The following is a 25,769-nucleotide window of genomic DNA, read 5'->3' as shown; positions in this document are numbered from 1 at the left end:
GCGACGTGGAGCATGCAGAAAAGGAAACAGAGAGAGAGAAACAACAGCAACAGCAACAATAAAACAAACAAGAGACAGAGAAAAAGAGAAGAAAAAATGAAGAAAAAAACTTTTAAATAAAAGTAAAAAAAATTAATATGTAAAAAAAAATTTCAGATAAACCCCCAAAATTAGAAAACCTCGTGGTGCTCAGGAGCCATGAAGGTGTCTCTTCAAGAAAGCTTGTTCCCTTCCCTCTCCATGCAAGTTTGTGTGCTGGAGGCCAAATTATCAGTGGAAAATCTTCATTTCTCTGTTTTCCCGAAAATGTCTAGTTCTCAGGAGCAATGAAGGTGTCTCTTCAAGAAAGCTTGTTCCCTTCCCTCTCCATGCAAGTTTGTGTGCTGGAGGCCAAATTATCAGTGGAAAATCTTCATTTCTCTGTTTTCCCGAAAATGTCTAGTTCTCAGGAGCAATGAAGGTGTCTCTTCAAGAAAGCTTGTTCCCTTCCCTCTCCATGCAAGTTTGTGTGCTGGAGGCCAAATTATCAGTGGAAAAATTTCATTTCTCTGTTTCCCCCAAAATGGCTAGTTCTCAGGAGCCACGAAGGTTGATAAAATAATTTTTTTTGGAAAGGTTTTCGCTATAGGGTGCGTGCACTCGCCAGACAGACAAAGAGAGACATAGAGACAGAAAGCGAGAAATCACCCCCCAGAGGGGATGGTCACACCGCAATCCCTTCTCCTCCATTCTCCTCTTGGGATCTTGGGCATGCACGCACACGCACCTGGCATGAGTTTTAAGCCACCAGGTCCAGGACACGAACCGTGGTTGACTACGTGAGAGTCCAGCAACATAGCCATTATGCTAACTGCTGGTTCCCAATAAAATAATTCTTAAAAAAAATTTTAAAAAAAGAGAAAGAAACAGAAGAATCCTGGGACCAGCAGATGGCATAATGGCTGGACTCCCATGTAGTCGACCAGTGGTTTAAGTCCTGGATCTGGTGGCTTAAACTCTCACCCAGCACGTGTGCATGCATGCCCAAGATCCTGAGAGGAGAATGGAAGAGAAGGGATTGCAGCATGGCCATGATATCTTGCTTTCTGTCTGTCTGTCTTTCTGACAAGTGTGTGGGGCCTATAGCAAAAACCTCTCCCCAAAAAAAGAAAAAAAAGAATAAGAAGAGAGGAACACCCTCCACAGGATCTGGTCACATGCTGGCCCCCTTCCTCCTATCCCCCAGCCCCATTGGATCTTGGGTGTATGTTTATGTGCATATCATGCCTCAGGCTGATCAGGCTGGGGATTCAAACTATGATTACCATGGGCGATCTAGTTTCTCTCAAGCAGCACATTATCACTACACCATGGAGCCAGCCCTCCAGGCACTCTTCTGTAGAGATACAGCAGTGAACTTGACAGATATGCTCCTATATAGCTTAAAATCTAATTAGGTGACAGACTAAACAAACAAACAAACAAAAACATGTAAACTATGTACTAGGTTAAAGTGATAAGAAACGTTGATGAGAAAAAAAGAAAACAAGGAAGGGATCTGCAAACCATTGGGTAGAGGGAGGCATGTGTATGTTTTAGATACATTATCCTGGAAGGCCTTGCTGAGAAGGTTATATTTGACAGAATCCTGAAAGAACTGAGAAAGTAAGCTATATGGATACCTGGAGGAAGTACTCCAGGTAGAGAAACTGTCAGTGCAAAGGTCCTGGTGTGTTTGAGGGATAGCAGGGAGTATTTTTCACAACTATTGCAGTGCCTGAGCAGATATTCACAAAATGTTAGAAAACTGTTACTGATGGTGGTGGAACCAGGAATACAATCTAGAACTGCATGGCCTCAATGCTCATCTGCCTGCTATTATTGTTATATTCTCTCTCACAATCATAAGACATATGAGAGGATTTCAAAATGTTCACAGAAAAATAAAAATAAAGTACAAGTTTATCTGTAAAAAATTTGAAATCTGTGCATATTTTTCTTTTGTTAAATATATATTTTAAAGCTTATTAAATAAGAAAGTAAATAAATAAGTAACTCCAAAAAGGTCTTCATACCCCAACCAACTGGTAGTTTCAGTAGGCCTGGATCATAGTCATTCACATGCCTTGAATGATTAGGGAGGTTCCGGTATGTGAATCCAGGACCTTTCCTGTGCTGGTCCAGTTGTGTTACCACTGCACCACCACCTGGCTCACATGCCTTGTTTTATAACTGTCCAGATTTCACATAGGCTTGCCTAGTGTTCCCAATCATATAGTTTTCCTGACTGTAATCTTTGTTGATCCTTACTTGGTAGAATGTTGTTGGACTCTGACATTTCTCTTCATACTAGTCACTGGAGTTGATTTTATTATTCTCACTCGCTGAAGAGTGGTCACTCCCCTCCTTCAATATGTATATGTGTCAAATCAAAGGGTGTACACTTTGGCCAATGGACCAATCTCCCCAGAAAGATGGAGATCCTTAAGTAACGTAAGAAACTATATTAAAATTCTAGTCACGGCCCTTCCCACACACCTCGAGCACTCTATAGAATTATAGCATCTGAAACACTTTGGTTTTGCTACTTCATTTTATTATTTTACTTTGTTTTGAGTAGGTAGTGCACCAAAATATGAAATTTTAAAAGCACAGAATGTTACAGGAGAGCATAATAAGTTTTCCTTCCCCCTTTTCTCAGCTAATCTTTATTCTTGTCTTGAGGTGGGTAAGTAGCCAGATTCTTTTGCATCAGAAATCAAATGCATCTGTGTTTGTGTGCATGTGGATATTTACTCTCCCTCCACACATAATCCCCACCCATATAAAGCTCCTTGAAACCCTTTTCACTCAGTTCTTGCCACACATTGGGAAGAAGGTGGTGCTAGCCCCAAATTGGGAAGAAGTTGGTCCTAGCCCCACATTACAAATAACAAAGCTGAGGCTCAGAGAGTGAGGTTGACTTGCCTAAGGACTCTTGGACAGAAAATAGAAAACCCAGGACTGATGTAGTCTTTTGTACATATCCTTTCTTCTGGGAAGCACCAGGTCCCGGGCTTCAAGCATAGTAGAAGATGTCTAAATACTTGCTGGTAGCTAAAGTGATTTTAAAAATCCCCCAAGTTCTTCTAAGCATATTGATATTTGTATGGCCATCTCTAGATGTAATGCTGGCAAGCATCAATAGGTGAGTAACATTAGGGAGAAAAAAACTTGATTTATTTTTTTCTTGGATATGTCTCTGATCCCTCCACAGATCTATTTAGGTCCACCTGAGGAAAGCACCGCACCCCCAGTGCCTCCACCTCGGGTGACAGCAAGAAGACACAAACCAATCACAATTTCAAAACGTTTGCTCCGGGAAAGGACAGTTTTCTATACATCTTCTCTGGATGAAAATGAAGGTCAGTACTGAGATTCACTTTTAGCTTCTGAATGGTTAATAGACACAAATAGGATTTTGAAGGGTGGAAGTGGAGACATGGCCATTTTCCTCCATATAATGGTTGAACTTTCCTGGGTCCTAGCCTTAGAAGCAGGTAATAGCGGGGATCAGGAAGGGGTGGATTAGTAGTGCAACTACAGACATACACAGGAAAAGTCATGAGTTTACATCCTAGTATTATCCCTGAATACTCTGGGTGCACACACACATGCATGCCTGTGATCTGGGCAAGCTGAGACCATTGGGGTTACCTCTCTTTCTCTTGCTCACTCTCTTGCTCTATCTCTATCTCTCATGGAAGAAAAAATGAACGTTAAAAGAGCAGCCAGGAGAGGCCCAGTCATGGCAGTGTGGTAGTAGGGGTTCTGCTGCATGATACTGGAACCATGGGAAGACTCAAAGTTCCTATCCTGGAAAGGCCTGAACATGCTGGGTGTGCCTTCTGGTACATCCATGATTCTGACTGTCTGGAAGATTGCAGGGAAGATTGTGATGTGGCAAGATTCTGTTTGGAGTCCCTGTCTCCTTTCCTCCCCACTCCTTTCCCTTTTAACAAAAAAACTTTTAAAATATTTTTTAAAACAGCAATCAGAGAGAGAGAGAGAGAGAGAGTCTAAGGAAAGCCATTAAGGAGAAAAATAGAGAGGCAAGACATTTATGGGACAAATAAATGGGTTATTATCTGGTATTGCTTGGGTTATTATCTGTTATTGATAATGCATATACTATCCACAACTGGACTGATGAGAAATGTATTCATGTTGAAACATTCACTTTACTAAATGATCTATATGATTTAATGTATAAAAGAAATTAAAATAAAATAAAATATTTTTTAAAAAGCAATCAGGGGAAGCAATGTTTGTATTTTGTGCCCAGAGAGGGAATTAGTTATTTGGCAATAGATCAGAGAGGATGAACTTGTGAGGGAAACTACCATGATCCATGATCCTTTATAGGGCCACAAGTTGTTCTTGTCTTAGATGTGTGAACTCAGTACATTGCAATGGGAGAGTTGGGTATTTTCTAAATATTCTGAGATTTTAAATTAAAATATGGCTAATATGGAAGTGTGTGCCAAGTGTGGTGCTAGGTGAAATGAACACAGTCCCTGGCCTCAAGAAGCTTATAGGAGAGAGAGAGAGGTGTGAAGAAATGAATGCCATTCAATTGCGTAACTAATTGTTAGTGTGGAGACTGTGCCCATTCTAAAATGTACTTCTGTCCTGAATACTTTGAGACCACTTTTAGCAAGATTACCAACAATATCCATGTGATCAAGCCAAATTGCCACTCCAGTGGCATCACACCCAATTTATGAGCATAATTTGACACGATCAACTAACTTCTCCTGGAAACACCTTATTCACTTGACTTCCACACTCTCCTTTTACCTCACTGGCATTCCCTCTTAGTCTCCTCTGCTGATTTGCCTTCTCTTTCCAACTTCTACATGTTGATTCTATAGCTTTTTTTATATCCCTCTGCTCGATATTCCTTTTCTGCATGATATTCTTAAGTCTTATGGTATTCAATATCATTTAAATGCTAAAGATGAGTTCCAAATTTATAACTAATAACTTACCTCTATGGTGATTGCAAACTCCCTGGTCAACAGTTCTTGTATGACTCATGGGCATCTTAAATTTAAAGTGCACATAAGCCAACTATCTATTCCCTACTCTTCCTTAACCGATTTCTACTCTGGTATTTCCAATCTGAGGAATTGGCAATACCAATCACCCAGCTGCTAAGGTCAAGAACTTTGTAATCATCCTTGATTACTCTTTTCCCCTTTTCTCTTATATCTAATCCATCAGCAGTTTCTGCCAGATCTATATGCACATTATGTGCTAATTCCTACTACTCTTCACTGCTACCATGATGGTTGAACTACCATCATCTCTTACCTGGTTTCCTTGCTTGCCTTCCTGCCTGCATGTAATTCATTCTCCATGGCAGCCAGTAAGACATGAAATCCATTAGGCCTGAAGCATAAAATCTGTTAGGCCTGAAACATGCTGGGCATGTACACAAGTGGTCAAGATCTGATGGTCTGGAAGCCTGGAGAAAGGGGATTTCAGTGTGACCAGACCCTGTGGAGGGTGCTCTTTTCTCTCTCTCTCTCACTCTCTCACTCTCACACATACACATATTCTATCATTAATAAACAAATCATTATTTGAAAAATGCACATTCTCTTAAAAATATAAGTCAGATTATTTTATTTCCCTTGCTCTAAATTTTCAGTGACCCCTTCATGTTTAGAATAAAATTCACATTTAATTTGTGTAACCTTGTTTATCTTTCTGCTTTCATTTCTAAACCTCGCTGCCTCACTGTCCCCTTTGTTCTCTCTACTCTAGTCTCATTGGTCTTGCTGTTTTTTTATATGTATCAAGCTTATTTAAGTGCTTTTGCATTCACTGTTATCTTGGCCCTAGCATATTTCCTCCAGAATTTCACAAAGCTCACTTCATTCAGATATCTGCTACATATCCTCTCTTCATCGAAATATTTTTTGAATTTTCAAATTTAATACTGCTTTCTCCTCCTCTAATCACTCCTTATCCCTTTATACCACTTTATTTAACTCATAACCTGCTATTATTTTTTTAATTGTCAGAAGGCTTGTGTGCTCACCAGAGAGAGGGAGACAGCACCCCTTAGTGGCATGTGGTCACACTGCAATAACCTTTTTTCTGTTTCTTCATCCTGTTGGGATTCAAGGCATGCAAGAACATGTCCCCAGTGTGTTTTTCAAGTTGCTGGGAATGGAATTGAAACCTAAATTGTTCCATAATCTCACCTTTATGACATAAAATTTGTTTGCATATTTATGGTCTCCCTAAATATAAATTCTATTCTTTTTTTCCACACTCTACCCACAGCACTAGCATAATACCTGGCAAATAGTAAATATTCAGTAACCGAATTAACTGAATATCAGCAAACCTACGCTCTAATTTCATACTGGCCACTAGCCTTTCCTTCTCTGGGTCTCAGTTTGCCCCTGTCTAAGATAAGGGCTTTGTACCAGAAGATCTTCAGTGAGGTCACCTGATCTGGACATTGTTTTAAAATTTTAACTGTTTTTTAAACTGAGATATAATTCACATATTATAACATTTAAACCTTTTAACATGTATGAGATTACTTCATAAAGTTAGTGGGGAAAAATAGTTAAAGTACAAGTTTACTTAGGTGTAGAAAAATGGAAATCTATGCATAGTTTTTTGTTTGTTTGTTTGTTTGGGTGAGGTTTTTGTTATAGGGCATGTGCACTCGCCAGACAGAGAGAGACAGGGAGATAGAAAGCGAGAAATCACCCCCCAGGGGGGATGGCCATGCCGCAATCCCTTCTCCTCCATTCTCCTCTCCGGATCTTGGGCACACACGCATACGCACCCGGTGTGAGTTTAAGTCACCGGGTCCAGGATTTGAACCACGGTCGACTACATGGGAGTCCAGCGACATAGCCATTACACTAACTGCTGGTCCTTAGATTTCAAAATTTTGACTACATTTGTGTAGGCTAATTTTTCTAGAGAGAGGGTTCCTGGTTCTCCTTAGGATCTCAAAAGCTTCAAGTAAGACTAAGAACCACTGTAAAGCACATACCAATGTCAGAGGAACTTCTAGATGCAGAAGTTGGGGGAAGACAAAATGTGACTAGTTAACTAATTGGGTAATTTTTTTTATGGGATGGAAAAAGAAGTTAAATTCAAGTTAACTTGAAATTTGAGCATTCTTAAATTATTTTAGAGAGAAAGTTAAGAATTAACTGATGTTTTTATTTAAAAAGAATAAAATACACAATTGATTTGGGACTCCAAGCCTCTTTTTAATAACATATGCCTTTGAATCAAATATCTTGGTTTATTATTGTTTACTAAGCTGTGGGGGTGAAAATCATACTTGGATATTAAATTGAATTCCCTATTTGAATGTGGCTTGTGGTTCCACATGAATTGAGGAGGGTAGAGACTGATTTGGGAGGACATGGTTGACTTGTGACATGATGCTAGCTATTTTGAAAACATGTACACATTTTCAAAATTAAGTATGTATGCATGTATCAAAATTTAAAAAGTTCTAAAAGTTATCATTAATTTTCTCTGTTTACATCAACATTTTTCAGATGAAATCCAATTTCAAACACCTAATGGAACTATCAGCAGTAGCACAGAGGCCCCCAAGCTACTACAGCACCCAAAACTGCCTTTACAAAGAAGTGGAGAAACTGATCCTGGGAGGAAGTCTCCAAGCAGACTTCCTTCAGATAGCAAGTTGGAAACATGCCCTGAGGTGGATGTGGGAAAATTGGCTTTTAGGTTACAGGATGGAGGGACCAAGGCCAACCCAAAGGCCACTAATGGACCCCTGCCAAGCTCTGGGCCTGCCAAAACTTCCTCATTCCATATAAAGAGACCAGCTCCTCGACCTCTAGCTCAGCACAAGGAAGGTAAGTACCTGAGAATCCCTTGAGAACAAGAAATTAATTCAACTAATTTTCATCTTGAGATCCTTTTAAGTGTAGAGATATTTAAGTGCAAATCTGTTATAGTTTACTATCACTAATATTGAAATGGTGGATAAGACCATAAAAACCATTTACAATAATCACTAGAATGTAATGATGGGGATTTTTTTTCTTATATATATTTATTATTTACATTTAATTACTATACATCTTTACATTGTACAACATGGTTTTTCCCAGCATAAATACAGTGCCTATCAGACAAGACAAAGACCTTACTATATACATTATTACCAGCAAATAGCTTTTTATTTTTGTGTCAATTAAATATATTGTTTGTTTTCCTCCCTGTTCACCTCCATCCATCCCCCTATTACCCACTCCCGTAATGCCCCCCTTACTATCTCTAGTATCTACATTTGCCTTCCCTGCTATTATACCTTCCAATCTTTCAGTTTCTACTATAGAGCACAGACATTTGGTATATATTAAATGGGGACATACAAAGTCTGTCTTTCGTAGTCTGGCTTGCTTCACTTAGCGCTAAGACTTCCATATACGTCTACTTTGTATCAAATGTCAGGAACTCATTGCTTTTTGTGACTGAATAGTAGTCCATAGAATACATATGCCACTTTTCCTTTTTCTTTTTTTTTAATTTAAATTCTTTTATACATTCAATCACATATGTTACTTAGCTTGCAAAGTGAACATTCCAACATGTATACATTTCTCACCACTCCAGTTGAAAATACTACACATTATCTTCAACAGATAAGTTAAATTATCTTCAATTTATTTTTGTTCCATAACTGCCTTGCCTATTTTTCTTCTTAATGTCCTTCCTCAGACTCTCCTCCTTTACCCACACTCATACCATACTGTATCTAGTATTTATAACCATTTTCTATGTTCCTAAATCCTACAGTCATTCAGTTTTGGCAATAGAGTACAGACACATGGTGTATATTAAGTGGAGACATAAAATGTCTCTCCTTCATAGCCTGGCTTGCTTTGCTCAGCAGTAAATCTTCCATATTCATACATTTTCTTTCAAAAGCCAGAGTCTTGTTTTTTATGGCTGAGTAGTATTCCAAAGAATATACTTGTGAAAAGTGCCACACTTTTTCAATCCACTCCTCTGTTTGTCAGTTTTTGGGTTGGTTCCATGTGTTTGTAATTGTGAATAATGTCACAATAAATATCAATGTGCAAGGACTTTTCCGATTAAGAATTCTTCTGTATTTTGGGTAGATAGCAAGGAGTGGGATTGCTGGATCATATGGTAGTTCTATTTGTAAATCTTTGAGGAATCTCCATATTGTTCTACACAGTGGTTGGACCAATTTACATTCCCACCAGCAGTGTAGGAGAGTTCCTCATTCACCACACCTATGCCAGCACTTAGCATTTTTAGTTTTTTAATCTTAGTCTTTCTGACTGGAGTTAGGTGGTACCTCTTGTGTTTTGATATGCATCCCATTACCCCATCTGCTGGTCCCAAGGATGCATTTCTTTTTTGAGAGGTTTTTTTTTTTTTTTTTTTCACTCATTCTCCCATCTTTTAATTGGGTTGGTCATCTCTTTTTGGGAAACCAGCTAGTCCCTTGTGTATTCTGGTTATCAGTCTCCTATCTCACAAATAGTTTACAAAAATAGTCTCCCATTCTGAGGGCTTTCGATTCACACTAATTACTGTGTCTTTTGCCATGCAGAAACTTCTTAATCTGATGTAATTCAACTTGTCTATTTTTTGAGATTATTCACTGTGCTTTAGGGACCTTATTTAAGAAGTCTTTGCCTACCCCAATGTCTCTCAGAGTTTCCCCAGTGTTTTCCAGCAGTAGTTTTACAATTTGTGGTCTTAGATTTAGATCACTGATCCACTTTGAGTTGATTTTTATCAATGGTGAGAGGTAGGGGTTCAGATTCAACTTTCTGCAGGTGGATATTCAGTTTGTCCAGCACCATATTCTAAAGAGGTTTTGCTTTTCCCACTGGGTTGACTGGCACCCTTTGTCAAAAATCAGTTGGCTGTATGTTTGGGAGTTTATTTCTAGGGTCTCTACTCTGTCACATTGGTCTACGTGTCTGATTCTGTTCCAATACCATGCTGTTTTGATTACCACAGCTTTGTAGTAAAGTATATTTTGATAGTTTTACTTGTGGAGATCATTAATGTCTTTGATTAGATTTATTTCCAGGTATATTATACTTTGTGTGGATAAGGTAAATGGAATTACTTTCTTTAGTTCTACCTCAGTCATCCTGCTGTTTGTATATAGAAATAGTATAGATTTCTGTATATTGGCTTTGTATCCTCCAAATTTACTGTATTCATTTATTACTCCCAGGAATTTTTTCGTGGCTATCATTGGGTCATCTATGTATATAATCATGTCATCTGCAAATAGAAATAATTTCACATCTTCTTTTCCTATTTAAATGGCTTTTATTTTATTCTCTTTTCTGATTGCATTGGGAAGGGCTTCCAGTATCATATTGAAAAGGAGTGGAGGAAGTGAGTATCCTTGTTTTGTAACAGTTTCATTCAGGATGATGTTCTCTATGCGTTTTTCATAGATACCTTTTATTGTGTTGAGGAATGACCCTTCTATGCTGATTTGTCTGAGTCTTGATCATGAAGGGATGTTGTATCTTATCAAATCCTTTTACTGCATCAATTGATATGATCATATGCTTTTTATATTTCTGTTAATATGGTGTATTACATTTATGGTTTTACATATGTTGAACCAACCTTGCATCCCTGAATAAAGCCTACCTGGTTGTGACATATAATCTTCTTTATATGTTATTGGATACAATTTGCTAGTATCTTCTTGAGAATTTTTACGTCTATATTCATCAGAGATATTGGTTTATAGTTTTCTTTCTTTGTACGGTCCTTGTCTATTTACAGGATAAGGCTGATGGAGGCTTTATAGAATGAGCTTGGGAGAGATCCACCCTTTTGGATCTTTAGAAATAACTTTAGCAGAAGTGGTGGTTGACTCTTCTTTAAAAGTTTTGTAGAATTCATAGGTGAAGCCATCAGGGCCAGGGCTTTTCTCTGTTGGGAGGTTATTGATTTCTGATTCAATATCCTGGCTTGTTATGGGCCTATTCAGACTTTTGACATCCTCCTGACTCAATGTTGATATATTATATGTGTCCAGGAATTTGTCCATCTCATCCAGATTTTATTTGTTGGTGTATAGTTGTTCATAGTATACTTTAATGATGTTTTATATTTCTATTATATCTGTTTTTATATTGCCTGGTTCATTACAAATTTGATTTACCTGGTTCCTTTCTCTCTTCTTCTCAATCAGTCTAGCTAATGGTGTATCAATTTTGTTTATCTTCTCAAATAACTAGCTTTTACTTTTATTTATTTTCTGTATAATTTGTTTATTTTCTATTTCATTTATTTCTGCTTAAATCTCTATTATTTCTTTTCTTCTGGAGTTTTTTGTATTTTTTTACTGTTGCTTTTCCAATTATTTTAGGCATGATGCTAGGTGGCCCATTTGCCTTCTTTCCAACTTCTTCTTATGTGCATTAATTGGTATGAACTTCCCTCTTATGACTGCTTTTGCAGTGTCTCAATGATTATGGAAACTTGTGTCCTCATTGTCATTGGCATCCATGAATCTTTTTATTTCTGTCCTTGTTTCTTCAGTAGTTGTAAAGTCATTCAAGAGTAGCTTATTTAGTTTCCATGTATTTGTGTATTTTTAAGATTTTTCTTGAAATTAATATCAAGTTTAATTCTATCATGTTTGGAGAAGATGCTGGATATATGTTCTATGCCTTCGAATCTGTAGAGGCTTGCTTTGTGCTCTATCATGTGGTTAGTCTTTAAAAAGATTCCATGTGGGGGCTAGAAAAAAGCGTATCTCATGGTTTTTGGGTACAAAGTTCTGTAGATGTATGTCAAGTACATTTGATTTATGATATCATTTAGATCCTTTATCTCTTTACTTATTTTTTGTCTAGATGATCTGTCCCAAGGAGATAGTGGGTTGTTGAGGTCTCCATCAATTAGTGTGTTGCTGTCTATCTCTCCTTTTAGATCTAACAGTCTTTTCTTCACATATTTGAGTGCTCCTGAGTTAGGTGCATAGATGTTTATAAGCATTATATCTTCTTGATGGATTAACCCTTTTACTACTATATAGTGCCCTTTACCTCTTTGAACAATTTTTATTTCAAAGCCTATTTTGCCAGAAATTAGTATCATGACTCCAGCTCTTTTTGGGTTCCCATTTGCATGGAATACCTTTTTTTCAGCCCTTCACTTTAAGTCTATGTATGTCTTTATCCATGAGATGCATTTCTTGTAGGCAACAGATAGAGGGTTTCTGGTTTGTGGGGTTTTTTTTTGGGGGGGAGGGGGTTGTTTGTTTGTTTGTTTGTTTTTGGTTTATTCAGCCAGTCTGTGTCTCTTGATTGGCGAATTTTTTTGGGTTCCCATTTGCATGGAATACCTTTTTTTCAGCCCTTCACTTTAAGTCTATGTATGTCTTTATCCATGAGATGCATTTCTTGTAGGCAACAGATAGAGGGTTTCTGGTTTGTGGGGTTTTTTTTTGGGGGGGAGGGGGTTGTTTGTTTGTTTGTTTGTTTTTGGTTTATTCAGCCAGTCTGTGTCTCTTGATTGGAGAATTTAATCCATTAACATTCAATGTTATTATTGATATTTCTGGACTTGCCCCTACCTTTAAGTTGGCCATTGTCTTCGTTGTCTTTTATTCCCTTATTTCTGGCTGTTCATTCTTTAGTTTTCTTGGAATAGGACTCTCTTCAGAGTTTCTTGAAGAGGTGGTCTAGTGTTAGCAAATTCTCTGATGTTTTGTTTGTCTAAGAAGATTTTAATCTTTTTTTTTCCCATATGAAAAATAATCTTGCTGGGTATAATAATCTTGATTGAAATTGTTTCTCTCTTAACACTTTCAATATGTCTTCCCTTTCTTTCCTTGATTGCATTGTTTCTGTTGAAAGGTTCGGTGTTAGCCTGATGGCATGACCTTTGTAAGTCACTTGTCCTTTCTCTCTTGCCAATTTTAGTATCTTGTCTTTATCTGTGGTTTTGGCCATTCTGACTAAGATATTCCTTGGGAAGATCTTCTTGGGTTGATTTTATTTGAGGTCCTTTATATTTCTTGGATCTGGGATGTTTGAGTTCTTCTCTATACTTGGAAAATTTTCTTCCAAAATTTCATGGAATAGATTTTCAGTGCCATTATTAGTTTTTTCACCTCCTGGGGTACCATTTATTCAGATGTTTGGATATTTATTGAAATCTAATAGTTCTCATATATTATCCTCATTTTTTTCTATTTTCTCTCTCTTTTTGGTAGTTTTTTCTAGTTCAGAGATTTTATCTTCTATGTCAGAGATTTGATCTTCAGCATGGTCTTATCAGCTTTTAATACTTTTGAGAGTGTTTTTGATTTTCTGTATTACAGACTTAATCTCTAGTAGTTCTATCTGATTCTTTCTTATAGTGTCCATTTCTTCTTTCAAATAATGGAATGACTTCCTTATCTCCTGGAGTTCATTGTCTCCCTTCTGTTCCTACTCATAGAATTCTGTCACCATTAATGTTCTGAATTCTTTCTCTGACATTTTGGTAACTTCTTCTGGTTTTTATTTTTCCAAGTGATAGAAGTGAGGTATTGTGTTCTTTTGCTGAAAGCATATTTCCTGTTTTCTTCAAACCTGAAGCTCTTCTTCTATTTCTAACCATTGGGTGATATATTCACTTCTGGATACCTTTTTAGGGAATGTTTCTGCCACAGGGGACAAATTTTCTTCACTTTTGCTCTGGATTGATGTGTGTTGTAATCTCTCTTCTGCCGTGTTTGGCAATGTGGTCCCCTGAGGAGGAGTCTTCTATTCAGGTGTCTGGCAAGTAGTTTCTCCTTTTTCGCTGGTGGTTCAGTATAAGGGAAGATTCCAGGGAGCCTCACAATACTAGGGTATTTGAAAACTATGATTCTAGACCTGTCTAGTCCCTCTGGGTTGAGGCGGAGGATAAGGAGAAGATGACAATATAAGGAGAAGAAAAAAAGAGTATGAGGAGAAAAAAGAAAAAGAAAAAGTCATGGGCCACATGCAAGTGGCTTGCAATTTCACCAAGGAGCTGCAAATGGAACTGGGCTTTGCTGGTGAGCTGGGGGTTGTCCTATGGGGTAAAGAGAAGTGCGAAATTAACAAAAGAAAAAAGAAAACAAAGTAGCCTACCTTTCTGGTAGGGAGGAATGGAGGCTTTGAGGTTGGGAGAGCTGGGCTGGTGTTGGGGCTTGAGCTAGAGTTGAGGCAGGAGCCAGTGAAAGGCCCTGCCTCAGTTTCCCTGACTGGCCAGGGGGCTGTAGATGGAACTGGGCTCTGCTGGAGAGCTGGGGGCTGCCCTTTCTGGCAGGGTGGAGGGGTGCTTTGAGGTTGGGAGAGCTGGGCTGGGGCTGGAGCTGGAACAGGGCCCAGGGCCAGTGAAAGGCCCTACCTAAAATTCCCTGACTATCCAGCTACTTTTTTTTTTTCAATATGCTTGTCTTTTTTTGGACATTTGGGTCAGTTCCATGTCCTCACAATTGTAAATAATGCTGTAGTAAACATGAACATCCAAGTATTTTTCCAACTTAGGGTTGTTCTATCCTTTGGGTAAGTACCTATGAGTGGAATTACTGGGTCATATGGTAGTTCTGTTTGTAGGTTTCTGTTTGTACTAATTTATATTCCCAACAGCAGTATAAGAGAGTTCCCTTTTCACTACAACCTTGCCAGCACTTATCATTATTTATTTTTTAAATATTAGCCATTTTTACTGGGGTTAAGAGGTATCTTATTGTAAAAGTAGGGATTTTTTTGCCTGTTTTGTTTACCTCTGTATTCCAAGTGCTTAGAACAATGCCTAGGTGGCACATAGTAGGATAGTAGGCACTTGTTATTTGTGGGATAAATTTATAATAATGAGATTATTTACTAGTATTTTTGTTGCTGTAGCCATTTATTATCTGCTATGTGCCTAGCACTGTAATAAGTGCTGATATCAAATTTATTATCCTAATGACCCTACTATTAATAATGTATTCTTTTTTCCAATAGGAAACAGACTTCTAGAGATAAGTGACTTGCCAATGATTCACAGCTACTAACTAGCAGAACTAAGATCTAAGTCTTTCCATGTCTAGCAGATACCAAAGTCTGTGTTCTTTCCACAAAGGCAGAACTATCACTTTACCTTTCTATAAGAAGCTATGGATTTCTAAAACATTGTTTTATCTTTACCACTTTCCAGTTTGGGATAAATAGGGACAAAGCAGCACAACCTCAGAAAACTCTAGACTTTTGAAATGTGTACAAATTCAAGATATGACTAACTTTAGTGAATTTAATTGGCATGTATAAATGGTGACTCATGTTGAGAGGTTGAGGGTAACGCAGAGGGGAGTTTTGGAGATAAAATTATTTGAAGATAGTATGGGATAATGGAAATAATATGGATTAGGGTATCAGAAATACTTGGATCTAAATTCTGACTCTTTTATTTTGTAGCTAGATGACCTTTTACAAGTATGCCTTATGTGTTTTTATCTTGTTCTGTTCTAAAAAGGATTTAAGGCATTTCACAATATAGTATTATATAAACACTTAAAAATAATAAGAATAGTTTATCTGGCAAGTATTTATTGGATCCTTATTATGTACCTAGTCCCATTCTAGGTGTCAAGGACATAGGAATGAATATGACATATAAGGTCCCTGGCCTCTTGAGGCTTAGATCACAGCTTGGCAAACTAAGGTCTATGGGCCAGATTGGTCACAGCTTATTTATATGGCCCATATGTTAAGAACTTCATTTTTAAATGTTTGAAAAAGAAAAAAAATGTTTAAAATTTGTGTTCTAAACATAAATGTCCCTTCATTTGCATATCATCTAACATTGGTTTCATGCCACAGCTGCAGAAATGAGTAATAGGAACAGAGATCCTATGTATTGAAAATCCTTTTTATTTCTTTATTTTAAATGAGTAAAATATTAACTACCTGACCCTTCACAGAAAAAATCTATAAATCGTTGCCTTTGATTCTAGAGTGCCAGTAAGAAAAAAATAAGGCCTAGGATGTGGGTGAGGTGGGGAAGGTAGGATAGTAGGAGTGCAGTTAGTATTCAAAATAGTTTTCATGAATCTTTACACACTTGCTGGAGCAATATGATAGATTTGGCTATAAACTTTCTAAAGAAAACAAAAGGAGAGAAATTTCAATGGTTATATACTTCCAAATTCTTAAGATAAAAATGAGATAAAAATAAGCTAGTCATTCAGACAAAGCACAACTCTCCTGTTTTTGAAGCCAGGGAAAAATTTCTACCATGTTAACATGGTATGGGCCTCTGGCAGTATGGGCCTATGGCATTGTCTTACAATGCAGTTTAATAAAAGCTATTCTAATGGAGGAGGGGAAATTTTCCCTAAGGAATCAACTCTGAATTCTCTGACTTCTTGCATCAGTGTGATCACACTTGTTATTTAACCTCTTTGTATCTTGCTTTCCATTTCTTCAAATGGGAGAAACAACTCACCCCACAGAATTATTTCTAGGAGTAAAAGGAATAACAAATAAAATATCTGGCATATAATCAGAATTCAAAATATTATATTAATTTCCTCCTATGACCTTTCCCTCCCTAAGATTTGCTTCTTCTGGAAAGTGGTCAAGAAAGGCTAGACTTCTATCTAAACATCTGCTTTGTTTTATAAGTCAGATATTGACTTTCATATCATTCGGGTGGATAATTGGGTAACTCAACTTATACTCATCACAGTAAAATTTGTCTTGCCTGTCGCCAAGCCTTGACATCAACCAGATCCTATCAGCTCAGCACACACAGTAACTTAGCCCCCCAATCAGTTCTGCTTTCAACCAACTTCTTGTGCTACAAAGTTAAATCCCATTCCCTTGTTCCTTTTCCTCCACAGTTCTGCCCTCAGGCCATGGGCAGCAGCTGCTCTGATCTAATGATCTCACTTAATATAAGTACTGATCTGACTTGTCCAGTATCAACCAGACTATCTAAATCTGAACTACAGCATTGCCTGGCTTTGCTTTCTGCCTTAAATCAGTTAGCAACAGGCTGGTGTTATATGGCTTTTTTCAAAGTCCCATGCTTCAGCCTTGCTTACAGAAAGCAGAATTGAGGTGGTTTTGGTCTTGGTAAAGAGTTTGCCAAACCTATAGTATAGTTGATTCTTTGTACCTTACCCACCCCACCTCATTTCTTCCTTGTTTCCTCCCTTCCTCTCTCCCCATTTTGGCTCCTGCTTTGATTACTGGGCATCAGAACAGTTATAAATTAAACAAAAACTTCAAATAGTTGTGGCCCTGAGCTATTATATAACTGATAATTTTTATCAGTTACTAGTACTGGCCAGCAGCCTGAAAAGCAGTATCAAAGGAAGGGAACTGTCACCTCAACTAACCTACTCTGCATCTTGTAGTTGTCACTTCATTTCACCTGTGTTTCCCATGTTATTCAGGGATTTGCCCACCATCCTCAGGGTCAATGCATAGGCTTCATTGTTCTGGTGATTCTGCAGTGCCACAGTCCTGTCCCTCATCTTCATCTCTTGCAGTCACCCAACATTGGAATGGACTTGATATTCTCCATATCTTTTCTTGACAATTAAAAACAGCCAAAGCAGGTTCCAGCAGGTGGTGTAGTAGTTAAGGTACTGGACTCCTATCTGGCCAACCATGGTTTGAGTCCTAGACCTGGCAGTTTAAAAATCATGCTGGGGACATGTGTATGCATGCCCAAAATCCCAGGAGAATGGAGGAAAAAGGATTCCAGCATGGCCAACCCCCATGGGGGAGTGATTTCTCATTTTCCATCTAACTTTCTCTCTCTCTCTCTCTTTCTCTCTCTCTCTGGAAACTGCACATACCCTATGACAAAAACCTAAAAAATAGCAAAATAGCAAAAGCAAGGGCCAGCAAGTGGCATGGTGGATAAAGCTCTAGACTCCAACATAGCTGACTGTGATTCAAGTCCCAAACCAGGCAGCTTGAAAATCATACTGGGCACATGTTCATACATACCCATAATCCCAGAAGGAGAGCAGAGAAGGGATTATGTCATGGCTATCCCCCATTAGGGGTAGTTTCTCACTTTCCCTCTCTCTGTCTCTGATGAAAAAAAAAAAGAAAAGAAAAGCATAAAAAAATTAAAACGTGGTGGATGTTAAATTGTTTTCTCTCTTTACATTCAGCTTTACTGTTTGCTGATGGCATTTTCTCAAAGGTCCTTTTCTGTTTCAGCCATGGAGCTGGATTCTTCTATTGCTCTAATTATTTTTAAACACTTGTGAGGTAGATTGTATTCTCCCCATTCCACATATGGAGAAACTGAGTCTCAGAAATGTGAAACAGTTTGCACAGAATCACCCAAGTTGAAATGTGTGTAGATGGGCCCTGAACCAGGGCTTTTGGGGTCTAAGATTAGGACTCATCTCTTTATATTACATTCTTATTTCTTCAGGTGCTGTAGCCACATTTTCCTCTCTGTTTTTCTAATAAGCACTCACAGTTGGGGGTGCTTATGTACGGAAGTATTCAAACCCATTTTTATGCCTTCAGTTGATGTTATTTGACTTTGTGAAGGGCAAGTATGTAGCTTCTGCACAGGGTCTTGTGTTTTTCCTTTGGAGAATGAAGATGAAAGAGGGCTCTATTCCATCTACTTTTATGTATTTGCCCATTTATTCAGGCATAGTGCTCTACAGTTGGAGAAACAAAGATTAAAGGCCATATTCCCTGTCTTCAAAAAATTCATAGTGAGTCTGTGATTCATGTTCTAGTGGGAAGTGAGAATAAATTCTAGTTGAGACATAGGGCAAAAAACCTTTATTCTGCCTGGAATACTGAGGTAAAAAGTAGATAAGCCTAGGGGGTTAGAAGGCCTTCTTGGCTTCTTTCTTTTGTCTTGACTGGAGAGAAAAGATTTTACCTGGTGACATGTTCTTGGGCTTGGAAAAAGGATTCTTACAAGGCCTTCTTCAGTCACAGGAACATCAATTCTCTGCTGGGATGATTAATGCTATGACTAGCATTTGTATCTGCTCTAAAAGTATTAGGAACAGACTTGGTCTTGCAATAATTAATATTTCTGGCTATTACGCACATTTTCTTATTTGAACTCATGCTTTAATAATCTACTGTTTTTAAATTAATTAATTAATTTATTTATACACATTCTTTTAAAAATTTATTTGTTATTTTTATATACATTCAATCACATAGTTTAGCTTACAAAGTGAACATTTCAATATGTGAACATCTCTCCCCAGTCCAGTTGATCAAACTAACTTCCAACAGATAACACCACACCTCCCCATTTGCCTTTCCTGGAGCCTAGCTCCAAATCATTCCACAAGGATAATTAATGGCTAAGAGAAGGAAAACTTTAAGGTGAGAATGTTAAAAAGAAAGTGATAATTCTAGAATACTGGAGAAATTTAAGAGGAGAAAACCTCCCCCTACTCTGTACCCTCAGGCTGGGTGAAAATGCGTATAAGGGAAGGTAGAAGAAAGTTGCTTAATGTTCAGGACCAATGACCCCTAGGTCCCACAAAATCTGCAAATGCTAAAATTCATTGGTTATGGTTATTTGATAGAGACTAGGGAGGAAGGGAACAGGCTAAGCTGTAGAGGGAGATAAAAATCTGTAGTAAAAGCCAGGTAGTGACCAAGATTATAAATAAACAAACAAATAAAAAGGAAGTACAGTTTGATATAAAGACCAGAGGCTCAAGAAACTTAGGGTTAAAAGTCCAGGTTCTGGAATCTTTCAGATATGACTTTGAATCCTGGCTCTGCCTCTTAGCTGTGGGACCTTGGGCAAATCACAACCTCTCTAAGTCTTCGTTTTCTCATTTGTATAACGTGGTTAATATTTGTGCCTGTAAAATAGCGCGAACAATGAAATGAGACATCTGTATACCTGGCATATAGTGAATACTCAGTAAATGGTAGTAGTTGTTCTATTTTATAGGAGGCTGCTACTAGCTACATGATATTAGTTAGGTTAGTTTCACTTCTTTGAGCTACTTTTCTCAACTGTAAGTGGGGACAACACCTTTATTTCCTGCAAGTTTTTTTGGGAATTAGATTAAGTATACAAAGAATCTGGTAATATAATAAAGATTTAACAAGTGGTAGTACTACTAGGTAACATTCTCTGAGGAATGGCAGACATGGAAGATGGGGATATCTACCATGTATTCTGGAGTCTATGAGAAACCTCAAATCTAAAATGTAAATGACATTAAAGAGCTTAGAGATATGTTTTGCTCCCTCAACCTGTCTCCGACTATGCCAAACACCCAGAAGTGGGCTCATTATTGAGTGGAAGGGACAAGGAAGGAGTCTTGCCATTTGTCAAGGCCCAGCTCATGTTTCATTCCATCCATGAAGCCTTCTGACAGTCCTATCCCAGGGAACTCTACCTTTCCTAATTCCTTTTGGCACCCAAATTTGGCCCTCTGATGTGACCACTGAGTTATACTAGGCAAACTTATTTCCCATGAATTTAACTCCTCTCCTCAGCTCTGTTTTCAGTCCCTGGATGGCAATATCTAAGTCGGATCATTTTTGTGCATTTCTTATAAGAGCATAAGGGTGGATAGAAAAGATTTCATTAAACACCTTGTATACTGAATACTATTCCATTTCAGAATAGCCATGAAACCTGGGACATGTTTATGTGTGATATAGATAGCCCACCTTGAGACCTAAAAAGGGAAAGCTTTCTCCATTATCCTTCTAATAAACTGAGATACATGTTTTTATTTACTTAATATTTGTTAACTATTTACCTGTTGCCTGCAGTGATTTACTTGGGCCATCTCTACAGAGATGAATCTCATGTGGATCTTGCTTTCAAGTTGCTCATATTCTAATAGCAGGTATAGAGTCACCCAAACAAAGTTGAAATACAAGATTCAAAGCACAAGATGATTAGTGAAAAATCAGAGAAAAGAAGCATCTTAGGCTTCCAAAGAAATGTGGAAATTAAGATGATTCCTGATGGATGATGCAAATTTGGGCATGTGAAAACAGAACAATAGACATCTAGGAAATAGATGATTAATTGTAAAACATGTACATAGAATAAGAAATAATACTGTTTGTCTGGACTACAGAATATGTGAAGAGGAATAGTGGAAAGTTAGATCAAGCCAAATGATGTACAGCAATCAAGTGTATACAATAATAATCATATATAAAAATTGTTTAAAAATTTTAAAATGCATCAATGATAAACTAGATTTTAAAAAAAGAAGGTAATGAATACTAGGTGAAACATTTTAGGAGGTAACAGGGAGCCATTAAATCTAAATCTGTTGAAGATAATGTTATAGCATTCCCAACTAGACTGATGAGAAATGTATTCATGTTGGAACAGTCACTTTACAAGCTAAATGACATATGTGATTGAATGTATAAAATAAGCTGAAATAAAAAAATTTAAAATTAAATAAATCTAAATCTGTATGATATTTAAAAACTTGTGTATATATATATGTGTGTGTGTGTGTGTGTGTATTGGATCATCAGAAAATTCATGACTTATTTTTCCATTTTTCTATGCAAAATGGATCATGACTTTGCCCATGATTATGTGTGTGTATACACACACACACACACACACACACACACACACAGATTTTTATTTAACGCTGATTAAAAGCATGATCAGATAAGACCTGGCTTCTAGAGTACTCCAAAAGCAGAATATAAAAGTCTACAGGTAAAGATAAAAATAAAGATTTACAGACTTCTGTCATAGACTCATTCATCTGGAAAACAGTCCAATTCTCATTTGGTACTGATAGGGAAGTGATCTGCTAAAGGTCAAACACAAGTTACTTTTAGTATTAAAATATAATCTAAGTTTCTTGACTATCAGTTATATGACTCTTCCCTTCCTGCCTTTCCAATTTGACATTGTGGCTTAACTGTTACTGAGACAAATTATACTCAAGAAAGAAAACAATGGCATATTTTAGCCAAGAAAACCCTTTGCTACTATTTCAAAGTTTACTTTGTAATGAATCATTGAATTGGAGTTGTCAATAAAGGGTCTAGGAGGACCCAAGGTTAATGATGTTTGTTTCCCAAGGCCCTAGGTTGATATTCATTTGAATGTGGCTGTAACTTGAGAATGATTGAGATTTTTATTTTGGGGGATGTCATCTAGTTCACTCATCAAGGAAAGTGATAGCCCTAGGATGAACACAGTCTCAGGGAGAAATGTTTTCTGGCACTGGTGATGTAGTATATTCTTTCTGTCTTACTTGCCTTTCAGTGATCAGTAAAGGGCCGTCAGACAGTCAGCTCATACAATCTGTTAGCTATAGTTAGTGCCATAAGGCCTAGCAGTGGTCTTAACCCCAGCTGCACATAACATCACCCAAAGAGCTTTTTTATTAAAAAAATTATTTTATAAATTCAATCACTATGCATCACTTAGATTATGAAGTTAATTCTCCCAACATAAATACACTTCACAACAGTCCAGTTGAAGATGCTATACATGTTATCAACAGACAATAATCCATTTCTTTATCCTATAAGTGTCTTCTTCTCTATTTTTCCCTTAGTACCTTCCCTCATACACTCCTCCTTCTTCCACCCTCCTCCCACACTGAGTCCACTATCTGTAACCATTTTCCATGGTTCTGTATCCTCTAATATTTCAGTTTCCACCATAGAGTGTGGGCAGTCAGTATATATTAAGTGGAGACATGCAATATCTCTCATAGCCTGGTTTGCTTCACAAAGCAATAAAACTTCCATATTTATCCACTTTTTGTCAAAAGCCAGCACATTTCTGTTCTTTATGGCTGAGTAGTATTCCATAGAGTACATGTGCCACATTGTTTCAATCCATTCATCTGTTCTGGGTTGGTTCCATGTCTTAGCAATTGTGAATCATGCTGCAATAAATATAGATGTGTAAGCACTTTTCCAATTGAGCATTCTCCTGACTTCAGCTAGATAGCCAGGTGCAGAATTGCTGGATCATATGGTAATTCTATTTACAGATCTTTTAGAAACCTCCATATTGTTTTCTACAGTGGCTGGACCAATTTACACTCCCACCAGCAGTGTAGGAGAGTTCCTCTTTCACTGCAGCTCGGCCAGCACTTATCTTTTTTTTTTTTTTCCCTTTGGAGAGGTTTATGCTATAGGGCACGTGTGCTAACTGGACAGACATAGACAGAGAGACAGAAAGCGAGAAATCACCCCCCAGGGGGAATGGCCACGCCACAATCCCTTCTCCTCCATTCTCCTCTCGGGATCTTGGGCACGCACGCACACACGCCCGGTGTGAATTTAAGCCACCGGGTCCGGTACTCAAACTGTGGTCGACTACGGGGGAGTCCAGCAACATAGCCATTACGTTAACTGCTGGTCCTAGCACTTATCTTCTTTTTGTTTTGTTTTATTTTTGTTTTTCTTTTGCTGTTTACTCTTCACCATTTTGACTAGAGTTAGGTGGTATCTTACTGGGGTTTTGATCCCCATCTCCCTTATGGTGAGGGATGTTGAGCATTGATTCTTATACTTTTTGGCTGTTCATATGTCTTCCCTAGAGAGTTGTTTGCTCAGCTCATTTTCCCATCTTTTAATCAGTTTGGTCATTTTTGGGGGGCTAAACCACTGGAGTTCCCTGTGTATTCTGGTTTCAGCCCTATAACAGAGGCATAGATTACAAAAATATTCTCCCATTCTGAGGGTTGTTGATTGACACTAGTTATTATGCCTTTTAAGTGCAGAAACTTCTTATTCTGATGTAATCTCACTTGTCTATTTCTAGGATTGTATTCCCTTTCCCTACCCCAATGTCTCCCAGAGTTTCCCCACACTTTTCCACTAATAGTTGTATAGTTTAATCTTAGGATTAGATCTTTGATGCACTTCAAGTTGATTTTTGTCAATGGTGAGAGGTAGGGATTCAGATTCATCTTTCTGTAGGTGGAAACTCAGTTTTTCAAGCACCATTTGCTAAAGAGATTTTCCTTTTCCTAGTGGATTGACTGGTACTCTTTGTCCAAAATCAGTTGGCTATATGTTTTAGGGCTTATTTCTGGGGTCTCTATTCTTTCCCATTGGTTCACATGTCTTTGTACCAATATCATGCTTTTTTTTTTTTTGAGAGTTTTTTGCTATAGGGCGTGTGTGCTTGCCAGACAGACAGAGAGAGACAGAGAGATAGAAAGCTAGAAATAACCCCCCAGGGGGGATGGCCACGCCACAATCCCTTCTCCAAGATCTCCTCTCGGGATCTTGGGCACGTATGCACACGTGCCCGGTGTGAGTTTAAGCCACTGGGTCCAGGACTCGAACCGAGGTTGACTATGTGGGAGTCTAGGGACATAGCCATTATGCCAACTGCTGGTCCCCATATCATGCTGTTTTGATTATCACAGCTTTGTAATATATTTTGGGGTAAGGGGTGAGGTGCCTCCTATTTCACTCTTCCTGTACAGGATTGCTTTGGCAGTATAGGGCCCTTTATAATTCCCGACAAATTCTGTGATTGTCTTTTCCTTATCTGTGAAGATTTTCTCTGGTAATTTGATAGGGATTACGTTAAATATGTAGAATGATTTGGGTAGAAATGCCATTATGACTGTATTAATTCTTCTGATCCAGGAACATGGGATATCATTGCTTTTTTGTGTGTGTCATTTTCTTTTTCTTTTTTAACTTCTCATAGTTTTCCTTGTGGAGGTCTTTGACTTCTTTGGTTGGATTTATTCCTAGGTATCTTATACTTTTTGTGACTATTGTAAATTGGATTACTTTCTTCAGTTCTGTCTTAGTCTTTTTTTTGTTCATATACAGAAATTCTATAGATTTTCGTAAGTTGATTTTGTATCCTGCTACTTTACTGTATTCTTTTATTAATTTCAGGAGTTTTTTGTGGATATCCTTGGGTCTTCTATGTATACAATCAGATCACTTGAAAATAAAGATAATTTTAACTCTTTTTCTTCCCATTTAAATGCCTTTTATTTCATTCTCTTTTCTGATTGCATTGACTAGGACCTCAAGCACTATATTGAAAAGGAGTGGAGAAAGTGGGCAGCCTTGTCTTGTACCAGTTTTTAATGGAAAAGCTTTTAAGCTTTTTGCACACTCAATATGATATTAGCTATGGATTTTTCATAGATAGCTTTTATTTTGTTGAGGAATGACCCTTCTGTGTCAATTTTGCTAAGAGTCTTAATCGCGAAGGGATGTTATATTTTATCAAACACCTTTTCTGTATCAATTGATATGATCATATGGTTTTTATCTTTCATTCTGTTAATATGGTATATTATGTTTATGGTTTTGTGTATGTTGAACCACCCTTACAGTCCTGGAATAAAGCCTGCCTGGTTGTCATATATAATCTTTTTATATGTTTTTTATATGACTTACTAGTATCTTGTTGAGAATCTTTGAGTCTATATTCATCAGAAAAATCATTCTGTAGTTTACCTTCCTTCTCATGTTCTTGTCTGTTGTGGAGATAATGGTGATGGAGCCTTTATAAAATAAATTTGTGAGGGTTCTTTCCTTTTGGATCTTTAAAAATAACTTTGAGTTGGGCATTAACTCTTCTTTAAAACTTTTGTAGATTCAGAAGTTTAGCCATCAGGACTAGGTCTTTTCTTTGTTGGGAGGTTATTTATTACTGATTCAATCTCATTGCTTGTTATAGGTCTATTCAGACTTCCTATGTCCTCCTGATTCAATCTTTTTTTTTTTTTTGGAGAGGTTTTTTTTGCTACAGGG

At 37.6% G+C, this 25,769-nt stretch overlaps 1 protein-coding gene across 1 annotated transcript in view; it reads left to right on the top strand.

Moving 5' to 3' along the window:
• LOC102498989 (oligophrenin-1) overlaps window positions 1-25,769 on the top strand; it is a 148,142-nt gene that overhangs the window by 95,654 nt on the left and 26,719 nt on the right. The window contains exons 6-7 of the mRNA XM_006161123.2: window positions 3,236-3,383; window positions 7,566-7,889. Of these exons, the coding sequence (XP_006161185.1) occupies window positions 3,236-3,383; window positions 7,566-7,889 (472 nt within the window). The remainder of the gene's footprint in view (window positions 1-3,235; window positions 3,384-7,565; window positions 7,890-25,769) is intronic.

Source organism: Tupaia chinensis, unplaced genomic scaffold (assembly GCF_000334495.1).
Source record: "Tupaia chinensis unplaced genomic scaffold, TupChi_1.0 Scaffold138297_1, whole genome shotgun sequence".
Taxonomy (NCBI): domain Eukaryota; kingdom Metazoa; phylum Chordata; class Mammalia; order Scandentia; family Tupaiidae; genus Tupaia; species Tupaia belangeri.
This window is presented reverse-complemented; position numbering and strand designations above follow the sequence as displayed.